At 46.5% G+C, this 14,522-nt stretch overlaps 2 protein-coding genes across 4 annotated transcripts in view; both read left to right on the top strand.

Annotated features, from left to right (window-relative positions):
* The first annotated feature begins 334 nt into the window (after positions 1-334).
* cwc22 (CWC22 spliceosome associated protein) lies at positions 335-11,948 on the top strand. Of its 2 annotated transcripts, none has more exons than XM_088314518.1 (20): positions 335-496; positions 785-841; positions 1,191-1,384; positions 1,746-2,017; positions 3,025-3,237; positions 3,308-3,436; positions 3,757-3,925; positions 4,231-4,284; positions 4,355-4,490; positions 5,142-5,348; positions 6,219-6,281; positions 6,772-6,870; positions 6,944-7,025; positions 7,595-7,655; positions 7,736-7,813; positions 8,798-8,950; positions 9,407-9,534; positions 10,147-10,248; positions 10,344-10,513; positions 11,414-11,948. In XM_088314518.1, exons 2-20 carry the CDS (start codon positions 787-789, stop codon positions 11,680-11,682), a joined length of 2,634 nt encoding a protein of 877 aa, XP_088170644.1. In that variant the 5' UTR covers positions 335-496; positions 785-786; the 3' UTR covers positions 11,683-11,948. The 2 variants fall into 2 exon arrangements, with proteins under 2 accessions (XP_088170644.1, XP_088170647.1); XM_088314521.1 differs by having other exon boundaries at positions 337-548.
* Positions 11,949-12,924: 976 nt separating this feature from the next.
* Positions 12,925-14,522, top strand: part of znf385b (zinc finger protein 385B) — a 6,455-nt gene continuing 4,857 nt past the window's right edge. Inside the window, exons 1-3 of one of the 2 annotated variants that reach the window (XM_088314522.1) lie at positions 12,925-13,381; positions 14,126-14,280; positions 14,413-14,522. The exon at positions 14,413-14,522 is cut by the window's right edge and continues 43 nt beyond it. In XM_088314522.1, coding sequence (XP_088170648.1) covers positions 12,967-13,381; positions 14,126-14,280; positions 14,413-14,522 — 680 coding nt within the window. In that variant the 5' untranslated portion in view covers positions 12,925-12,966. The remainder of the gene's footprint in view (positions 13,382-14,125; positions 14,281-14,412) is intronic. The other variant, XM_088314523.1, reaches the window with a different exon arrangement.

The raw sequence follows: 14,522 nt of genomic DNA, 5'->3' as shown, positions 1-14,522 counted from the left end.
TTGTTTTTACTGCATTAAAAGTCCACTTCTGTGATCGTTTTTGGAGAACACACCGACAAGAGTTAAAAGCAAACACATTTTGTTCCGATTTCTCTCTAAAAAAAAAAAAGTATTGCTTCTTGCGAAAGCCGGAAGCTGACAATGACCCACAAGTCAAGTTGAACCCGAACGCCACTTGAGCGATTGTTGAAAAAAGTAAATCATACATATGTTTTCATACTAACAATACCATATTAAAACGAGGCTCCTTAAACGAACCAAAATGGTAGAAAATGTCAAATATATTTTATTTATAGTTGTTTTCGATAATGTTGCAGTAAAATGACCCAGAAGCTGTTTTTTTTTTAGATGACCCGGAAGCTAATCCCGCAACTGACGCGCATGGCCTCCTTAACTTAGTGTTTGTTCCGTGATTGAGCGGCGAAATAAAGACACAAACTGGATGTTTCCATGCGTGACTGAACATTGAAAAGTCCAAGAAGGTGACACGAAACGAGTGAGTTTGTGTTGAAAGAATTGAAAAATAATAAAACAATAACAGAAAAAAGGTGAGTGTCTGTGAGAAGAGTTTGCCGCCGTTAGCATTAGCTTGCTAGCTTTAGCATGGCGGTGGAAGGCAAAACTCAAACGAAAAACAAGTTGTCCTTTTCAAATGGCTATTAAGTCACGACCTCGTTTGTAATATGCATATCTTTCGGTTAGTGCAATGATATCCACGTGTTGGAGAAATTCGCGTGGGTGTGTTCTGCTTCCAACGCGCCTCGCGTCTATTTTTCTCTTTCAGAAATGGAGTCGTCAAACGCAAATACAAGCACAAGTCCCGCTCGCAAAGCGCACACCGGTAAGTTCATTGTCGCTGCTAGTTTGGTTTGCTGCAGCATCCTCGCTGGCTTTTTGAATTTTGCTGTGACATGCATGCAGAAAGATGACAATGCACCCATTTTCTGGCAAACCTCTTCATGCAAAGTCCTCGAGGGGTAGAAAGTACCGCTTGGACCTTTTTGTACAAACCTAGTTGCAAACTTTCACTACTGTCTTCACCTTTAGGCTACTTTTAAAAGTTTTAACACAGAAACGGACAACTGAGGAGCTTCAAGTCATCCTATCAGGAGAGCCACGGGCCAGCTTTTGGAAAAGAAACTCAAACGTGCCTTGAAAAACAAAAACGAGACGTGTGTGTGTGACCTCAGGTGAGTCAGATGAGGACGCTGCACCCCAGCAGGAGTCTCTCGTTCCCAAGACTCCCAACGTAGGCGGAGGAGGAGGAGGCAATGGCGATTCGGGCAGCAGTCGAGGCGACAACAGCGATAGCAGCAGCAGCAGCAGCGAGGACGACCATCACGTCGCCATGAGGAAGATCAGGAGCAGCGTCGCTCACGTCACCGTACGCGCGCTAGGGATAGAGCGATTATCGGCCGGGCCGATATTTGTTTTTTTTTTGCAGATTATCGGCATCGGCCTTTTTTTTTTACTTTCAAGGCCAATAAATTAAAAGCTGGTTTATTTTGCATCTTATTTTCCCAAATTTTGACACCATTTGACCACTTTTTTTTTTTCAACAAACAAATATCGGCTTCAATTATTGGTTGTTGGTCTCCATGACTTCTAATAATCGGTATTGGTATTGGCCCTTGAAAAAGCATATTGGTCTAGCGCGCACGTCCTTGATGGACTCCAGAAATTTTGGCACTTGGAGTCCTTGTTGCTTCCTTCCCTTTTGGAATTGGACCTGTGCTCGTTTGCAGAGGCCCACAGAGCAACAACTTGACGGCTCACCATCCAGAAGCAGAGACGGGTCCCCGGAACAAGTCCGAGCCACGTCCGGAAGCCCAGACGGGGGCAGGCAGCGAGACAGATCTAGATCCAGAGGACGCGAGCGTTCCGTTTCAAGAGTACGAGAGCGGTCCAGGGGACGAGAGCGGTCCGGTTCCAGAAGACGAGAGCGGTCCGGTTCCAGAAGACGAGAGCGGTCCAGGTCCAGAGACCGTCACGGTTCCGACAGAGGCCGGCACCCTCGGTAAGAAGCTCAGCCACCAGCTCGAGGAGTGAAGAACAAGTTGTATGTTTGACTCTCCCTTCCATCCTCATCCAGTTTTTTCATATGTCAAAATCCATCTGGGATATGTTTTTAAGTTCGACATCGGTGTGGTTTGTTGTTTGGACCGCTCAAAGTTGGTTCACGCCGACCCCCCAAAAGAGCTCGGAGAAGGCCATCCTGTGCATTTCCAACACAATCATTTTGTAATGATGACTAAATCATCAATTTGCTCCGCCACGTGCCGGTTTGCAGCATTTCGGGTGATACAAAACCCACCAAAAGAAAGTCGCTTCACTTTCTTTTGGTGGGTTAGGGTTAGACTAGCAGGGGGGAAAAACAACTAGTTTTAGTCGTCTGCCTCAGGATCGGGCTTGCCGACGCCTCAGTCATTGCTTTTTATGGTAGACCGATTATCCGCCGGGCCGATGATGGCCTGAAGTGGTTGCAAACATGGCGGCGGCGGCGGCGATGGACGACTTAAGATTCTTAGAAGTGAATAGCGCCCCCTAGTGTATTGTCACTCCTCACTCGGTTTGGCATCAATTTATCATTCTGAAATTGATTTGCCGTGACTTGGTGAGCAGCCCAACCAATCAGGTGTTCGGACCCGCCCACCAAACTTTGATGGGTGAGTTTGACCGATAAAATTAATTCATGAAACACTGTAACGCGGCCCCATGAAATAATGAACTCATTCACTACCAGCCGAGTAAAAAAAAAAAGGATCTTTGACGTCTTTAGCTGTCAATGGCAGTAAATTAAATACTGAAATAATTATATAGATTTTTTTGACATGTGATCATTGGTAATTTAATTAATTGACACATTTGTTTAATTCCATATTTAATTAATTAATGACAATTTGAATGTTTTTTTTTTTTTTTTTTTAATTCAATTTTGGTCACATTCAGTCCTCCATAAACACGACATTCATCGTGTTGGAATGTGACGTCCGTCGTTTTTCTTGACGCCGATTGTGTGCGTAGGGATCGCTACGTCGGCGAACGGCGCAGGGAGCGAGACCAGCGGCGGCGCCGCAGCCACTCCCCCTCGGCCAACGGACCGACGGCGTCCGCCAATGAGCCGCCGGCCAAGAAGAAGAAGGAGGAGCTGGACCCCATCCTGACCCGGACGGGCGGCGCTTACATCCCCCCCGCCAAGCTGCGTCTCATGCAGCAGCAGATCACCGACAAGAGCAGGTAGGCCGGCCGACGGTCGCTTTTGATGCAGCGCGCCCAAATTCAAAACCCCGCACCCCCTCCTACACAGCTTGGCCTATCAGAGGATGAGCTGGGAGGCGCTGAAGAAGTCCATCAATGGTCTGATCAACAAAGTGAACGTGTCCAACATCGTCAACATCATCCAGGAGATCTTGCAGGAGAACATCGTCAGGGGAAGGTGAGGCGGCGCGCCCGAAGAAATTTTGTGTTGATGAAACGGCCTCGCTTGTCACCCTTGCCACTTTGGTTTCGGCTGTTCGAAAGAAGGCGATCGCGTTTCAATTGAGCGCAAATCTAAATCAAGTCCGCAAGATAAACAAAACTGCAGTTGCAACCTTGAGATGTGACCACGCTTGCAACTCAAATGATTTTTTTTTTTCCTCATGAGAATGAAGGCGGTCCGGCCTTCCGAATTGTAAACGTCAAAGTATCGACGATGGCAGAAGGAGAATAAATGAAGCCTGTGCGTGTGCGTGCGTGCGTGCATGTGTGACTCAGGGGTCTGCTGTCGCGCTCGGTGCTGCAGGCGCAGGCGGCGTCTCCCATCTTCACGCACGTCTACGCCGCCGTGGTGGCGATCATCAACTCCAAGTTCCCGCAGATCGGCGAGCTCATCCTCAAGCGACTCATCCTCACCTTCCGACGCGGATACCGACGCAACATCAAGGTAGGCTGTTGCCATAGCAACCCCAGCTGTCTGGATGGCAAAAAGTTTGTGTTGCTCTCGATAAAGGGGAGAGAATCTTTTTTTTTCTGATAAATTGAAATGAGGAATCCTTTCAAGGGGAAAAAAAGCTCTTAACGCATTGACTGCCATTGACGGCTAAAGACGTCAAAGATCCATTTTTTTTCTTTTCCCCTCTCTAAAGTCGCCTTTTTTTTCCCCAACAATCTGAACTTGACTTGGATTCTTGCAAGAACAAGCGGGGAAAAAAACCCCAAGTTGTTCCGTTAAGCTGTTTTCTTTTCCAGCAACAATGTCTGACGTCGTCCAAGTTTGTGGCTCACCTCATCAACCAGAATGTGGTACGTCCGGACGGCCGCCACCGTCGGCAACTTTGTGTGTGTCTTGTCTGACGTGCGTGTGCCTGGGCAGGCCCACGAGGTTCTGTGTCTGGAGATGCTGACGCTGCTCCTGGAGAGGCCCACCGACGACAGCGTGGAGGTCGCCATCGCCTTCCTCAAGGAGTGCGGCCTCAAGCTCACGGACGTCTCCCCGCGCGGCATCAACGGTAAGGAAAGAAACCAATGATTTGGGCGGCACGGTGGGCGACGAGGTAGCACGTCCACGATGGTCTTTGGTCCCAGTGGCCCTTCCGCTCTCAACCCTGTTGACCTCGTCCCCCTGACATCTTCTCCAAAGCCAACAATGTCCAACTTGGCTTTGAAACTGGACAGTGATTTGAAATGAGATCATCAGATCGGTGCTGTTGCTCATCTTGGGCGGCTGGCCTAAGTGAAGTCCTTTCTTTCCGAACAGTAATGCACGCCTTGGCTAGATTACTGTCATGCGCTTGACTTTGGAGTCAGCCAGTCCTCCCTCAAGCGTCTCCAGTTGCTCCAAAATAGGGCTGCTCGGAAGACGGATCACATCACCCCAATCTTGGCCTCTCTTCTCTGGCTCCCAATGCACTTTCGGGTTGGCTTTAAGATACTTGTGTTTGTCTTCAAATCTTGAAGTGGCCTCGCCGAGCTCCTCCTCCACTCTGACGCCCAGATCTGCGGTAGCCTTTTCTGTTGCCGGCCCTTCTTTCTGTCATTCCCGCTCCCATTGAATGTGAGACAAGCACCCCCCCCCCCCCCCCCGCCCCTGTGTCCGCTTTTAAAAGTCCAGCTGTTGTCAATTGCGCTCTGGAAATAAAGTTGGATTGTTTTGTCCGCAGCCATCTTCGAGAGGCTGCGCAACGTCTTGCATGAGTCGGCCATCGACAAGCGCGTGCAGTACATGATCGAGGTGATGTTCGCCATCCGCAAGGACGGCTTCAAGGACCACCCCGTCATTCCCGAGGGCCTGGACCTGGTGGACGAGGATGACCAGTTCACGCACATGCTGCCGCTGGACGACGACTACGATGCCGCCGACGTCCTCAGTGAGTGTCACTTGATTCTAAAATGCTCGTCATGCTTCCAACGGTGCTTGCGATCCTTGGGTACATTTTTTTTGTTTTTCTTTTTCTTTTTCTTCGTCTCTCCAACTGCGTTATACTGCCTCCTGGTGGCCATCGTCAGAATCAGAAATCCCTTTATTGTCATTGTACTCAAGTGTGCAACGAGATTAGAGCTTGAGATCATGATCTTATTGGAAGCATGAAGTCACGATGCATGAAGAATGTTATGAAGGGATGTTCAAAGAACCTTATCATGGGCTTAAAAAAAATGTGAGGTCTCGGAACAAATTCAATTTCTTGCTCTATGCTCATTGCCAATAAGGGTTAGAAATTCGAATAGTTCGCTAGGTTTCATTCGATTTAGTTTTAAATTCGTTTTGACTTTCATTTTTAATCCGAATTAATTTTTAGAGCAAGTTTGTTTTTATTCTGTAGAAAACGCTTCGTTTTTATTTGAGGTTTTATTGATTTTTGTATCATTTTTCCGAGGAGTATTTGTTTAATGCAAGATTTAAAAAGAAAAAAAAATCGACATGAACACAAATGAACTTCAAAAGCTTATGCAGCTAATTAACTCATTCACCGCCATTGACGGCTATCGGATATCAAAAAGTACATTTTACCTGGGCTGGTAGTAAATGAGTTTTAATTGGCAAAGTCCAAAACAAAAGGACATTTTTGCTCTACTGGAATTAATTCCAGTGGCTTTTATAAATGTATTTATTGATTTTTTATTTTTGGGAATAAAGAACGCTAGTTTTTATTTCACTTTTTTTTTTTCTTGCTTAGTGGTCTTTCACTTGACTAACCTTGTTCACGCAAACACGATGCTAAACGTGCGTGTGTCCGTAGATGTTTTCAAGATGGATCCAAACTTCCTGGAAAACGAGGAGAAGTACAAAACGCTGAAGAGAGGTAAGAACGATGCGGGACTTTTCTACTTCGAAAGTCGTCACAGCTGTTCAAGCTACGAATCAAAACTCTATTCAAGTTTTTATTTATTTTTTTTTGTCCGAACATGACGTGCATCTCATTTGTCCGATATTTTTTTCCCCTGCATGCAATTCGGATTTAATTTTGTGCAAATCTGACAGAGGTCTCATTTTTGTTTGTGGATGTCATCCGATTGTGTCGCCGATGCGTCCGTTGCCGTTGTGTTCATCTGCACACGTCCGACCTCTGTCGTCAAAAGTTTTTTCTTTATCTGGAATTATAATGCAAAGTTTCCACCTCGGAGGCGACAGAAGCTTAACGAATACGCGCCGCAGCTTTAAAGAAGGCACTTAAGAAACGTGGGTGTGTACAGCAGCAACGTGATTCTACTGCTCGTCGTGATACGACTCTACAAATGGAGCGTTTTGAAAGTGCCACTTTTGCAACCCAATTTCTTTGGTCCCGCGGGCAGATATCTTGGACGAGGGCAGCAGCGACTCCGATGACGACGGAGACAGCGAGGCTGACCAAGAGGACCAAGATGGGGAAGACGAGAAGCAGGAGGGCGAAGGTGACCCGATTTGTCTTCTGTGCACGTTGACGCGACGCATGTCGCTATATGACGGTGTGTTGCGTGTCCTCAGACGAGAAGGTGACCATCTTGGATCAGACGGAGGTCAACCTGGTGGCCTTCAGGCGGACCATCTACCTTGTCATTCAGTCCAGGTCACACACACACACACACGCGCACGCATCCACACTGAGCAAATACACGCAGCAAGTCTCCAGCGTGTCCTCACAAGGCTGGACAAATACAGACACACACATTTCCCGTCCTTGGACTTCAGCTTTTTTACTGTGTGCGCGTGCGCGTACGTGTTTGTCTAATTGCCAAGTGTGACTGCACGTGCATGTGTGTATGTGCATGTGATTCTATTGAAGAGAACGTGACAGTTTTGGGACGCAATCTTAAACCATCAGCCGAATTGAGTGAACACACGCAGACAGACAGTAAAAAAGCTGAAGTCCACCCAAGAAGGGCATGAACTGAAAACGTGTGTGTTGTGTATGTCTGCCCTTGTGGGGACGTTGAAGTGAAGAGTGTTAAACACGCGCTGGAGACGTTTGAAGACACGGTCAAAACTTTCCAAGGAAAAGTGAGACATTTTGGAACATCATATTGGTAATAAATGAATTCTTTTGCAGTACCACCCGAGTTGATGCACACGTGTGTAAAAGAGGAACCCGTGTCTCATTGCTGCCGTGTTTGCTTCTTCACTTCCTTCCTTGTGCAGTTTGGACTTTGAGGAGTGCGCTCACAAGCTCATCAAGATGGACTTTCCCGATAGTCAGACGGTAACACGCGTGCATGCGCACACACGTTCTGATTGCTTGGCAGACCGCTCAGGTGTCAATAAATGTGTGTGCGTGTGTAGAAGGAGCTGTGCAACATGATTCTGGACTGCTGCGCTCAACAGAGGACCTACGAGAAGTTCTTTGGCCTGCTGGCAGGGGTGAGACACGTCGATTAGAGAAGACGGCGCCCGTTGTTGCGCGGCTACGTTCCGGGCCGATGGAATGAAAATGAGAGTTCCCGAACAATAATGTTATGTTTTGGCTTACACGGTTGTGCGGATCACGTCAAGATGCTCGCTCGCCCATTCGCGTCCTCGTTTCCGTGAACCTTCATGCAAGTGAGGTCTTCTGCCCGCAGTGAAAGTGACGAAAGACAAAAGTTCATGTTTCTTTATAAACCAGCCGAGGTAAATTGAATGGACTTTTTGGCGTTTCTATTCGTCAATGGCAGTGAATGAGTTAACAATGGTCATAATTCAAAAGTTGTTACAAACAATTTCTATTCAGTCAGCCTTGAATGACCCGTCAAGACGTGGTCGTGGTGCATTGTGGGTAGCGGCCGCCCTGTTTAGTCGGAGAGAGAAGAACAGCCTCCCCGTAATCGCCGTCATCGGTCTTTCTGTGTTGCGGTCCGATTTCGCGCACCTTCGAAAGCGTGCTTGAGAAATGTTTCGAGATTTGTTTTGGAGATTTTCTCCTTTGAAATGAGCTAGCTCGCTGCTTTGTATTGTAGCATATAGTGATAGACTGATCTGCGTTTTTCAGGACCGATCCCGATTATTAGTAGTCATGGAGGCCGATAACCAATGTCTGCTTACTGCTGATTGGCTGCTTCAGGGAGCCACTCAGATGGTGCTGTGGGCGGGCCAATCAATCTGCTTCTGCCGGCAGGGCCACCAGCACAGCAGCGAGAGAGAGAAGTGTGCCGCAGCGAGCCAAAATAAACCAGCCTTAAATTTATTGACCTTGAAAGTTTAAAAAAAAAAGCCGATGCCGAAAATCGGCAAAGATGTTGTTGCAAGCGGGCATTCCTTTTAGCTACATTTGTGTAGCGTAGGTTTGACAAAAAAACGGTTGATGTGCAATATCTTTTTTTGCCTTTTGTTTTCAACTCGTGTATTCTGTGTCAATATTGCGTGTAGCGCTTCTGCCTGCTGAAGAAGGAGTACATGGAGAGCTTTGAGGCCATCTTTACCGAGCAGTACGAAACCATCCACCGGCTGGAGACCAACAAGCTGAGGAACGTGGCTCGACTCTTTGCTCACCTCCTTTACACCGACTCCATCCCCTGGAGTGTAAGCGCACGTGCGCACACACACACGCATTCATCTGAGCTGATCTGTGTACATAAAAAAAAATAAAAAATTGGGGTCAGTGCCAGGTTTTTCTGGGCTCCAACTGAGGCCGAGATGGTCCCATCCTGATCAGTCGCCATGGCAACATACTTTATAAGAGTTCAGAGAATACGACTTTTGTCACGTTAAAGTAAAATATTTGCAATCAAATGTTCGCTACTTTTAAACAAGACATTCTGAGAGTTGAGTAAGCAAAAAAAGTTTTTTCACTTTGGACCACTAAAAATGACGTCACAGTTGCTCAGATAACGACCAATCGGGGATCCGCTTCAGAAAGTAGGTGAGCCGTGATTGGTCGTTTGCTTAGCATTTCCCAAATTGAATAGAATTGCTTTAAAAAAATAAAAATAAAAAGCTCATGTAATCCCTGCCCTTTTTTTTTTTTTTTTTTTTAAGGTTCTGGAGTGCATCAAGATCAGTGAGGAGACCACCACCTCATCCAGCAGAATCTTTGTCAAGATTCTCTTCCAGGAGCTCTGCGCCTACATGGGCCTGCCCAGACTCAACCAGCGCTTCAAAGACATGTACGTACCGTGCTGGGGCGGGACTTTTGCGGGCTAATGGCGCCGTAACGATTGCATGCGTGTCACAATGGAAGGTCGCCGTCTTGATTCCAAGGACATCGCAAATGTTGCACCGGTTCTAATTTTGCCGTCTGCCCAGCCCGACAAAAGTCAAGTCATTTTGCCTCCAAAATTGGGTCTTTAGTGTTACAGAACCAAAAAGCAAATCACTTTATTCAATGTATTTTTATTTTTTTCAACACAGCTGATTAATCGGTTCTCTGTCATTTATTTTGCAAAATATCGGAATCGAATAATATTCCATATTTGTCGTGCCGTATTTGGCCCCATTGGAAACGAATGATAAGCTTGAAATGGTTTCTGTTTTTTCTACTTTTAACCCCTTTTTTAAGTGTGAAGAAGACAGTGCAGGAAAAATTTTCTCAATTCTGTTTGGGGAATCGAAGCAAATGAATGATGGTCAATATTTTCCTGATTGCACAAAACTGTTCGGTTCGCATTGTGCCATTTAAAAAAAAAAAAAAAAACATCTTGCAAGCGTCCGTAAATGAAATGTACCAAATCACCTTGACAGAATTTGAAATGCCATTTGACATTTGTTGCGTCTTCCAGGACACTGCAGAACTTCTTCGAAGGTCTTTTTCCTCGCGACAATCCCAGAAACACGCGATTCGCCATCAACTTCTTCACGTCCATCGGCCTGGGAGGACTCACGTAACGAACGCGCACCACGCACGCTCAAGATTCGGCGGCGTTCACGCGCATGCATGCACGTCTACTTAGTGAAGTTGTTGCTTGTGGCGTTGCAGGGACGAGCTGAGGGAACATCTGAAAAACGCCCCCAAGATGATCATGACTCAGAACCAGGAAGTGGAATCTTCTGACTCCTCCGACTCGTCGTCATCCTCATCATCGTCGTCCTCGTCTGACTCGTCCAGTGACTCTGATTCGTCGTCATCCAGCAGCAGCAGCAGCTCAGGTGCGTCCTCCTTTTGTTAGCGGCCCCTTCCCTCGCTGTAACGTCCTCCACAACGTGCCAACATCACGTCAACACCATGTTGGAACGCGCCAACACAGTCATCGTCACTTTATCGCCGCTCGATGCCATATTTTTTTTCTCAAGTGTTATTACAGCTCTGATATGATTTTTTTGGGGGGCACCGTGGTGCTGCCGCTCATTTATTTTGAGTGTAATTCCAATGTCAGCCACTAGATGGTGCTACACTATTTTTGAAACTGTAAATTTAGAAAAAGTGTGAAAACGATGTATTTGAAGCTTGCGGAATACGATTGAATATCAAATCCTGCTTTTTATGCCTGTAGATAGCGTCTCCGGAAGAGCACATGCTTACGTCATGTGAAACAACATTTTAATAAGAGAACAATTGATGTTTTTCTCTTTGTCGCGTGGTTCAAACCGTTTCTTGTAATTTTTTTTTTTTTTTGGACTGAAAATCCCAAAATAGCGGTGACAAAATCTAAAAACGATGGCCTGACGGAATGGGCCCGGCCTGAAATAACGACGCACTGATGACAACAACGTGGCTAGATGAATGTGTTTACGGACGCACCCGCCACTCCAAATGTCTTTTCATTATTGAAAAATTAAAAAAAAAAAAAAAAAAGTATTCTGTAATATTTTGAAAACAACAGTTCAAGGAAACATGCAAATGTATTGCTTACGTAAAATAAAATCAAAAAAAGTTCTGCACTTGAACGTAAACTCAGCAAGCTGGCGGAAAAATAAACGAAAAGTTTCTCCAATTTCATGAGACAAAAAGGAGTTGAGCTCGCTTGTCATGACCGCTCACCACGTCCTTCCGCTTCTCACATTTAGCGAATGATTGACAGCTGTTTTTGTCTTTAATTCCCCCTCCAGACTCGGACGCCAAACACAAGAAGAAGAGGAAGCTGAAAGGACAAAGCGACAAGAAGAAGAAGACGACGACGACGCCGAATAGAAGGAGGCAGCAGACGAAGAAGACCGACCCCGAGACGGACGAGAGAGGCCGTGGACGGCGGGAAGAAGACGAGGCGAGGGCGTGGCGGGAGAAGCGAGGGAGGGAGGACAAACGAGGGAGGGGGCGAGCAGAGGAGCGCAACAAGGAGAACCGAGACGGCAACCGGGACGACAGGAGGCGGACCTGAAGAACCAAAGACCTGCCACCGGTGCGCCCCGACAACTTTTCTGAAACAAAACATTTTTTTCCTACCTTTTCTTTCTTGTTGGCATGACTCGAGAGGCCACATTGGCCCCGATTTGACCTCGGGTGCGCCAACATATTCCCTTTATCTTGTTGCGAGTCTGAAATGTCACCACAAAACACAAGGTGACTTGTCAACAATCTGGTTTGGCGTTTCTATGCGGTCAACTTGCCGATGAAAACGGATCAATTAAATCTTGGAAAAAGCAACATTCCGCTTAAGATCTCCTAATCCTTCAATTAAATTTCCATCCATTTTGACATCCACCTGAGTTTGCATGTTCTCGCCGCGCCTGCGTGGCTTTTCTCCGATTTCCTCCCACATTCCCAAAAACAAGCATGCTCGCTTAATTCAACATTTGAAAATGTCCCAAGGTGTAACTGTGAGCATGAGTGGTTGTTTGTCTTTGTGTGCCCGGCGGTTGCCTGGCAACCAACCTGCTAATGCAAGGCGAAATCCATACGAATGGCAACAGCGCATCGCTTGAACGGAAGCCAATGTTTCATATGAACTTAAATGTTTTTTAATTTCATGAACTTTTTACTGTTGGAGAACCTTACTAAAAGGACTGTATATATATATTTGTTTTAAATGTATTTTTCCCATGGGATTTATTTTTTGAGAACCTCAAGAATGCAGCAAGTACTTAAAGCATGCTAATAAACACCAATTGATGAGCTAAGGTAAGAAAGAGAAAAAAAATTATATACAATTTTCAAGTAAGGAAAATACATCGAATCTAAGCTGTTTTACGTAATCGTGTGCATATGCCCAGTATTTTCCATAATATCAATATTAGATGGATATGTGCATTTGTGTGTTGACTCGCTGTTGGTTGACGCATTTGTATGAGCCGATTCTGAGTCGGGATCCGGATCCGCATCAAGTTCTCGGCAGATCACAGAACAACCCCCCAGGGGTGCCCACTACCACGTCGCCCCTTCCAATATGGCTGCCTTTTAGGCACGACGTACCAATGCGCAACCACGTGACTTTCACTAATATGGCTGTCGCACTACCGTATCGAAAGAGGACCTTTTATTTTTAGCATCGACAAACCTTGCCGTGAAGTAGCATTTTTATTCATTCATTCATGTTTGTTTGTTTATTTTTATCTATTTGTTGAGTTATTTCGCGAAGGGGGGGGGGGGCTTGTCGGTGACGTACTTCCGAACAGGCGCGCGCTCGCTTCGCGGCTCCTCGATTCACTTCCGGTTCTGCGACAAAATGGACGGACGCAAACGTTGGAGCTCTTTCGACGACAGCCGAGAAATGAGGAGCTACAACGGAAGAGACAATTTCAAGTTCCCCAGAACGATGAGTAGCGCCAACGAGCATTACAACCAACATTACAACGAGCAATACAACGAAGATCACAACGCCAACTACAGCGAACACCACGACGCCGATTATAACGAACATCAAAACGTGAATTATAGCGAACATTCAAACGCGAATTACAGCGAAAACATCAACGAGCATTACAACGAACATTATTCTGCGCCACCCGCCACCGGACCGAGTCGCTACAACAGCGACGTTGGCAGCTTCCAACGCTTTTCCAAAGAGCCCAACAGCGTCCAGCGAGCGCCATGGAACCCAAACAAGACGGAGACTGTCTGCTGTTGCCCAGCACACGAAGGTATGAAGCGGACATTTTGTGCAAATGAGTTGAAGACTTTTTAGCCGCCGGCGTACTTCGTTTGGAGAATCCGACCTGGAAAAAGAACAACGTCGAAGCTCTTGACATTTGTGAACACAAGGTCACCAGATGAAAAAGTGATTCCTTTTGAACGTTTGTAGGAAAGAAAGGAAGGCCTGTATCAAAGGTTTTAAGTTTTTGTCCATTTGCGCGAGTATTACCAACGTGAGTCTCGCGTGGAACTCTGTAAACTTCGTAAGCCGTCGTAAAGGATGCTGGGTAACCACCAGTAATCTGTCAAGAGTCACGCTTGACCCTTGAAATCCATCTTGCCGGCGAAAGACCCAAATCAACCACTCCAGGGGCCGCTGTAGACCATTTTTTTAAATACTTGTGGAGTGTGATGACAAAATATCAAATTTTTCGCCAGGCCCGAAGTGTGTGCAAAGTTTGAGGCGTTTTCGTTCACGTTTAGGTTCTCGAAACGCAAGACTTTACGGAGAGGAATGATAATGATAACTAGAGCTGCAAGCAGCATCGTAGCCCTGGCAACGGTGAGGTATTTTTTTTAAAACTGAAGTCCATCAGGTTAAAACCTACTTCTATAAAATATAACCTATAGAGTACAATACAACACAACTTTATTTATATGACGCATTTCACAAAAGCTGTGTGTGTAAAATAACAACAAGCAACAAAAGTGATCAAGGCTTAAAGAGACTTTGCTTTGTTTGTATTCTTCAGGAAACATGTGCGCTACGCTGGCCGCCGCCCTCCCGGGCCTGCTAAGTGGCGCCGGAGGACCAGGGGGGCTGCTGATGAAACCTTTCCTGCAGTTTCCTGTCAACAACAACGCTGCTGCTCCACCTGCACCTCCTCTTTTCCCAAGTTTCAACACAGTGCGTCCAAACTGCATTCGGGGCTCCGCCGTACTCATTTAATGTCATTGTTGGGGACTAGTTTTTTGTGTGGGTTCTAGATGTTAACTTTAGCAGCTCGCATTGTGAGCTTCTTATTGTGCGTGTGCGGAGTCGCAGATGGACCCGGTGCAGAAGGCAGTGATGAAGCACACATTCGGCGCCGGCCGCGGCAGGCGGGCCGTCGGCCGCGGCGGCATGACCAAACTGAAGAGGAGGAAGCA

This window comes from Idiotropiscis lumnitzeri, chromosome 14, assembly GCF_059441095.1.
Source record: "Idiotropiscis lumnitzeri isolate Australia: NSW breed Sydney's pygmy pipehorse chromosome 14, RoL_Ilum_1.0, whole genome shotgun sequence".
Classification (NCBI taxonomy): Eukaryota; Metazoa; Chordata; class Actinopteri; order Syngnathiformes; family Syngnathidae; genus Idiotropiscis; species Idiotropiscis lumnitzeri.
Note: the sequence above shows the minus strand (reverse complement) of the source record. Positions and strands in the feature narration are given on the sequence as shown.